The sequence below is a fragment of the Leucopleurus acutus genome, assembly GCF_964270905.1.
Source record: "Leucopleurus acutus genome assembly, chromosome: 1".
NCBI lineage: Eukaryota > Metazoa > Chordata > Mammalia > Artiodactyla > Delphinidae > Leucopleurus > Leucopleurus acutus.
This window is the reverse complement of record NC_139142.1, coordinates 166,439,377-166,446,681: the sequence shown is the minus strand read 5'-3', so window position 1 is coordinate 166,446,681 and position 7,305 is coordinate 166,439,377. Positions and strand designations below refer to the sequence as shown.

The window sequence follows — 7,305 nt, the reverse complement described above, 5'->3', positions numbered from 1 at the left end:
CTGGCCCCCTGCATTGGGAGCACAGAGTCTTAACCACTGCGCCACCAGGGAAGTCCCAAGACCATATTTGTAAAAGGGATCTATTATCTATTCTTGCCTAAATCACAACACCCTTGTAAAAATCTGATTAAAGCTGTAAAATAAGATACTACTTAAGCTTTTGGAAGTGGCTGGAGGTTACGTTGAGAGCCTGTAAGGCCTTTGCCTGCTTTGCATTTTTGTTTGGTCAAATCCCCACAGCCCCATTTTGTTTTAGAGCCCTAGCAACTAAAAGAGGAGCTGCTTTAGACTGGGTGTTTAGGGAAGGCCTAATGTCCAGTTTTTGGCTGTCAAAGTCCATCACTGAGCAGGGCTGACAGGCACAGAGCCCTTTATTAGGGATTCCTCTGGCCCCATCTCTCTCCCAATATTTAGACAAGGGACACTTTGCCTCTTCCCTTCCCTTCACAGGTAAACCCTCCCAATCCCAGAGAGCATCAATCAACACAGACTGCTACATTTTACTTTATTTTGCACATAATGAAGATAACTGACTAAGCAGTTCCAGAACTGTTAGTATTCATTAATCAAGAAGTAAATGAGGTGAGAAGACAAACTTTTAATTTCCTCCCAAACATACTGAAGTATCACAGAAACTTGTAACAACACATGCAATACAGGCTGGTTTCAACATACAGAGAGCCCAAGCAAGAAGGCTGAGTCCTGAAGATCCACGTGGGTCACAGGAGGAGCAGTGCTCCAGGAGGCTGGAATCTACCCAGTCACTCACCCCGCTCCCACACAGAACTACCCTGTGAGGTTCTCTGCCCTTTGTCAGGTTCAAATCCAAGAAGCTCTTTCATCCCACATTCCAGGCTCATCACTACCCTCCATTCCAAGGTGGTTAATCCACACACAGAAATCCAGGCAGAACCAAATATACTTGCCCAGCTGTGTTTCATGTGGCATTTCCACAAGCCAGGCTCCAGCTCAAATTCTGTACAGGAAGTTCCCATTGCTGTCAAAGAACTCTCGTCCCCTCTGCACGACTTTGTTGCTAAAGTTCTGGTCACCTGGCTCCCCTGCCTTCAACTCTGCCAGCTTCTTGTCACTTGGCAATCCGTCACTGTCAGTTCCTCTGGTGCCTCCACAGTCACTGGTGAACTTCTGCAGCTCTCTCGGATGACCTGGGGCTGCAGCAACAGGCACAAAGCTCTTCTCCTCCTCCAGGCCCTGGATTCCTTTATTCCTTTCCTTCTGTCTCCTTGGTGTATTTGTTCTGTGAGTGTTCAATTCTGTCACTTTCAAAGCTGTGCTGTGACCATGGCCTTTGGATGAGGCTTCATCCCCTGGCATCGGCAAAGAGCCTGATACAGAATGGCTTGCAGAAAGCGGTGCTGAGGTATCCCCAGAGCCTGGGAGCTGCTGGAGTGAGCGGGCAAGCCCAATTTTCTTAAGGACTTTTTGATCCTGCTTCAGTTTCTGCTCCAATGTGGGCACAAACTTGCTTTTTAAAACCCTTCGGATCACATCAGTGCTGACATCAAAGCCTTCAGCCAATCTGGGAACTGACCAGGACTCTGCAAATTCCCTGTGTAAATACCTATGAAAAAAAGAAGCAGGTTTTCAATCTGTGAAGAAGTCTCCTATCAGAACAGTTAACTGATAATACTAGTGATAAATACATGACAAGAAGAGGGCTTGGAAAAACTGCAAACGCAGTGTTTATCTTCTGCTACTAAATGGCTGCGGTCCATTCCTGTGTGCTAACAGCAACACCCAACTATTCTTAGTCATTTCATTTCCTATCAACTGAATTCCTCTCTCACTGCACGGCAGGCCTCAGTTAGATCCTGGGGATGCATGATGACTGTCTTTCCCTTCAAAGAACATACAGTCTGGTGGTGGAGACAGATACAGTAACATACAAAAACACTATGAGAAATATCCCAGCAGAGGATGCTGTGAGAGCACTGAGGAGGGAGAGGCAGGGACAGGCTATCACCACATTTGCGGGGTGGCCCAGGAATGGCTTCAGGAAGTCCATGCTAGAGCTGGTCTGAAAAGATGAGAAGTTGTCATAAGCTGGCAGAGGGGAGGAGAGGAAGAAAAGGTCAAAGGTACTGATGGTAGAGTGAGCAGCAGGTGGAACACGAAGAAGCACATCACCTTTGCTGGGAACAGCTCAGTCTGTGTGACGGGGCGGCAGGAGCAGGGTCATGTCACGCTCAGGGATTCCGAAGCCCATTCCAACGCAACAGTGAACCAAGGACGGCGTTTAAGGAGCAGAATGCCATGAGCAAATTTTCATTTTGAAGCTCAATCCAGTGGTAGTGAAAGAGGGCAGTCATCAGTTAGATTCCCTGAACTATAACCTGCTTAATGAATAATAACCTGTAACCTGCCTTTACTGACCAAGCTTGCTTTAATTGTTCATGCAAACTGCATAGCCTCCAAGCTTCACATAGCCTAGACAATGTATCACAAGACTCCTTTAACTGCCCCCTATAGATAACACCTCTGACCATGGGTCACTCTGGTAACAGTTGCTTAAGTTGTTGTTCAGGAACATGGGGCTAGTTTTGCCCAGTTCAAACTAGTTGAGACCACTGACCATTCAGCTGGGCCTGTACAAGTGTCCAATGGGTGACCTTTCAATGTCAAAGGCCAAAAACTCCATCCTCAGATCATGCTAATGCTGCCCACCATTTTCTGAACATGCATCCCATGAAGAACCAGGTAACTCAGAGCACCAATTACTTCACCTTTTCCTAACATTTAATCACCTTTCCCGAAGCCTCAGACCACCCTGCTTCTTTACCCCATAAATATCCTAAAACTCTTTCTTCAAGGAGGGAGATTTGACACTTGTTCTCCCATCTCCTTGCTTGGCTGCCTATGAATAAACCCTTTCTCTGCTGCAAACCTCAGGGTCTCAGCAATGGCTTGCTGTGCATCAGGCAAATGAATCTGGTTCAGTAACAGTAGTTTCTCAGGGCAAGACTAGAGATGGAAAGATCAGGCAAGAGGTTGTCACAGTAATCCAGGCAGTCTGAACCGAGACAGTGGCAATGAGAGCAGAGGAGGAAAGAGACCTGAGGAATATTTTAGGAAGGCCAAGTGGTTACACTTGGTAAGGAACTAAATACTGGGCGAAGAAATAGGCTGAGATTCAGCATCTTTTTTTTTTAGTTAATTAATTAATTTATTTATTTTTGGCTGTGCTGGGTCTTTGTTGCTGCACAGGCTTTCTTTAGTTGCGGCGAGCGAGGCCACTCCTTGTTGCAGTGCGCGGGCCTCTCATTGTGGTGGCCCCTCTTGTTGCAGAGCACAGGCTCCAGGAACGTGGAGCTTCAGTAGTTGTGGCATGCGGGCTCAGCAGTCGTGGCTCACAGGCTCTAGAGCGCAGGCTCGACATTTGTGGCACACAGGCTTTGTTGCTCTGCGGCATGTGGGATCCTCCCGGACCAGGGCTCGAACCTGCGTTCCCTGCATTGGCAGGTGGACTCCCAACCACTGCGCCACCAGGGAAGTCCCAAGATTCAGTATCTTTAGAGTGGGTGATTGGTGGGACCATTCGGGGTTATAGCAAAAATAGGAGCAGAATGAAATTGTCAGGGAATAATGATGAATTCTGTTTTGTACATATTGAGTTTAAGGAACCTGTGTGACAGCCAAACAGCGATATCTAGTGCACAGCTGACTATATAGGGTTCAGAAGAAAAACATGGACTGGACATGATAGATCTGGAAGTCATAAGCCAATAGCAGGAGTGGTTGAAGCCATGCAAGTGGCTGGCATTAGGCAGGGAAATATTCAGAGTGAGATAAATGACCAAGGACACAACTCTAAAAACTACAATAATTAAGATACAGGAGGAAGACGGGGATATCATGGAGGAAACAGAAACCAGTCCTAGAAATAGAAGTGAGTGGTAGCCTGGGTCAAGGGAGAATTTCAAGAATGCAGACAAGGTCAAATGCTGCAGAAATGTTAGTCACACTAAAGCCTTGAGTGTCAGTTATGCCTAGCACTGAGGAAGTCACTGGTAGATTTGTGGATAATAGTTTCATTGTTGTGATGAAACAAACAAAAATGAGGGTAGGGAGCCAGGGAGCCAGCAGGGAACTAAAGGAGGAGGGAGTGTAGTATAGCCTTGACAGTTGGGTTTCCTTTTCTTTGTAACCCAAGTGACTGACTTAAGCTTTGCTTGCCAAGGTATGCACTTCAAAGATGGCTATCTCCAATAAACACACTGCCAGCCACACAACTAGATAAAAAGCCAGGCTTCCCCCCACCCCTCCATTGAGGCGTGTTTGTTTTAGAGATTATGGTTGGCTTCAATAACTAACCACTTGGGCCACTTGCTTTTTTTCTTCTTGCGCTTTAAATTCCTGTTAAGGAACTTCCCTGGTGGTCCAGTGGCTAAGACTCCATGCTCCCAATGCAGGGGGCCTGGGTTTGATCCCTGGTCAGGAACTAGATCCCACATGCTGCAACTACGAGTTTGCATGCGGCAACTAAAGATCCCGCATGCCGCAACAAAGACCTGGCACAGCCAAAATAAATAAATAATTTAAAATAAAATTTTTTAAAAAATTTTAAATTCCTGTTAAATTCACCAATAAAGAGTGAGCCCTCAAAACCCTAGGCCCCCACCCTCAACCCCAATAAAAGAAGAACCCCAGGCCCTTGCACCTCTCTCTACCCATTACCTTGCTGTGTGGCCTCAGGTGTGCCATATAATTTCCAGGTCCTGTAAATAATAACCCTCCCCCCCACCCGGCAGTTTTCTGATGGTTATTGCTGAAGGGCATCTTGCAGTCTTAAGAACCACAAGGGCTGGCTCAGCCACAACACTGGTTATTGACAGACTAAGACCGGCACACAACATGGACAACCTTAAGTTGACAGATGTAGGTCCCTGAGAAATTAGGTAGGGATTTGACCTAGAGCACCCAGAGGACTGGTCCTAGACAAGTGAAGGACTACCACTTCCCCAGAGGTGTGAACAGAGTACAAGATTGAGAGCAGAAGGTAAGGAGGAGACCAAGAAGCTTTAAACAGTTCTTACCTAATAGCCTGTTTTTTTCTCTGAAATAAAAGGATATTTATTGACCACAAAAGGGGAGGTGACAGGTGGGAAGATGGAAGGGTTCAAAAGGCTGGTGTTCAAGATAGGAGAGGAAGCTGACAGCAGAAAGCTGCTACAGGCTCATAAAATCTTGATCAGCTCTATAAAACCCCCTTTATTCTAAGTCTCAATTCCAGAGTTATTCTGATGGGAATGGAAAAAGGAACATGACCTACAAAGGACTATTTAGCAATATTTATCAAAATGCAAGTTCATTGGCCCTTCGGTTCAGTAGCAACCCTACTTCTAGGAAGGTATGTAACACATACATTTATGTAAGTGTAAATACTTCTGGCAGATATTTAGAGTATACAAAGTTATGCACTGGAGCACTATTTGTTACAGCAAGTGAGTGGAAACAATTCAAGTGTCCAGCATAAAAGACTGGTAAAATAAACTACAGTTTACTAAGCATCTACAGAAAAGAATGAGGAGCTCTCTCTTGGGAAGTGAAAGAGCTTCAGAATATATTAAGTGAACAAAGCAAAGTACAGAACAGCATTTCTAGTATTCTACTGTTTGTGATTATAGAAGTGAAAAAAAAAATTCTGTATTCATACGTGCTTGCTTCTATTTGCATAAAGAAACCTAGAAAATGACCCAAAAACCTATTAAAAATAGTATCCATAGGAGACTAGGGGGGATTAACACCTCTCAATGCGTATGCCCTGTTATACTGTTCTCATTTTGAGCCATATGTATTATCTATTCAAAACAAAAACCTTAAAATTTAAAAAAGGATCTCTTTTCTAAGATACGGTTCCTCTCTTCAGAGCAACGTAACCATGGAAGCTCCATCCCTGGTCCTAGATCAAGAACGTCATGATCTACTTACTATATACGGGTTAAATGTTGCGACGCCTGTAACTTACTATTTTAAAATTTCGGCAAAAAACGAACCGTGTCATAACGTTAAAAACTATTACATCTAGATGGCGAGCTCATCGACGTTTATCTTATTACTTGACTTTTCTGTTAGAAATCTTGAAAGATAAAAAGCAAACAATACAAAAACAACGTTCTAAGTTCTAAGCCCCAGTATCCTTCACTTCTCATCACAGCAGATCCTAACTGCCAACAGTCTTACCGGATCTGCTCCATGGCTTCCCACGTCAGGGTCCTGGGCGGGGAACCTGGCGCCTCCATTTGCTTCCGAATTTTCTGGAACCGGATAGCTTTTCTCTGTCGTTTCAGGGCGCTGGGAGAGAGAACCAATGGCAGAAGCCATGCGTGGAAGCCAGATGGGTGGTTTGAGAGCCCTGGGCTAAGTCAGAGCGCCCAGCCCGCTTCTCTTTGCAAGGACAACCTGGCCATGTCTGTCAGCCTAGGCCTGCTCTGAACACCGCCCCAGAAATCTAACACCAAGAACAACAACAGCCCATAAGCTGTCGCCGAATTCTTTAAACGGGTGATGAAATACGTCCTTGCTGAAGGGACTCGTGGTCCCAAAGGAGCTAACAGCTGCCCCTGTGCCCCTGACAACGGGTGAGAAATAAGGACCGCCGCAGGACGCCCGGCGCCAAGGGGGCGCGGCCTGGGCCGCCCAGGCCCGAGGCGCTGCTTCAGGCTGAGGGCCCGGGAAGGAGCCGGTACCTCTCCACCTCCTGCAGCTCCCGCTCCTCCGGCTCCCAGTCGGAATCGGGGTCCGGCTCACGGCCGGCAGATCCCGGGATCGCTACGCCCCGGGTAGCAAACCCACAGCGAGCGACCGCGGCACGGACACCCCCGCCCAGCAAGCAGTTCAGAGAAACCGCCATGTCGGCGAGAAAAAGCCCTCCCCCACCCCCGCCACAGGGTAGCTCCTGAAGCCAGGGGGCGGGACCGGAATTGGGCGGGAAGCTGAGGGGCTGGTGCGTTTTTTCCGCTTCCGTCTGAGGGCGTGACTTCTGGGCTTGAACTGCTTTCCCACCAGCCCTCACCCGTTGTAATTACAGAGCAGGCTTCTGGTTTTCATCTTAAGTGCAATGGTGGCCACTTGTAAACTAGCACTCGAAGTTATCATAGTCTTTTAGGTTTCTGATTATAGAGTAGTATCTGTTAATTACAGAAAATTTAGAAGAGCAAAAAGAAGATAAAAACCTCTAATCTTACTGTGAAATAAGCAAATTGGCTATGAGCATGGACTCTAGGGCAGGACTTACTGAGTTTGAACCCTGGCTTTGCCACTCATTACCTTGTTCTTTCTTAATTC

General features: G+C 46.6%; 1 protein-coding gene across 1 annotated transcript; it reads right to left on the bottom strand.

Annotated features, from left to right (window-relative positions):
• Positions 1-491: 491 nt before the first annotated feature.
• NGRN (neugrin, neurite outgrowth associated) lies at positions 492-6,893 on the bottom strand. The gene is made up of 3 exons (XM_082849421.1): positions 6,708-6,893; positions 6,202-6,312; positions 492-1,582 (listed from the first exon to the last, which is right to left on the bottom strand). The coding sequence occupies exons 1-3, from the start codon at positions 6,869-6,871 to the stop codon at positions 970-972; spliced, it is 888 nt and encodes a 295-aa protein (XP_082705547.1). The 5' UTR covers positions 6,872-6,893; the 3' UTR covers positions 492-969.
• Positions 6,894-7,305: the final 412 nt, after the last annotated feature.

Excerpts from the sequence above, each read along its gene's own strand:
- NGRN (XM_082849421.1), bottom strand. The coding sequence starts at position 6,871 with ATGGCGGTTTCTCTGAACTGCTTGCTGGGCGGGGGTGTCCGTGCCGCG. Across the intron at positions 6,313-6,707 it reads GAGCTGCAGGAGGTGGAGAG|CGCCCTGAAACGACAGAGAA; the intron begins GTACCGGCTCCT and ends TCTCTCTCCCAG. Across the intron at positions 1,583-6,201 it reads GAAGCCATGGAGCAGATCCG|GTATTTACACAGGGAATTTG; the intron begins GTAAGACTGTTG and ends TTTTTTTCATAG.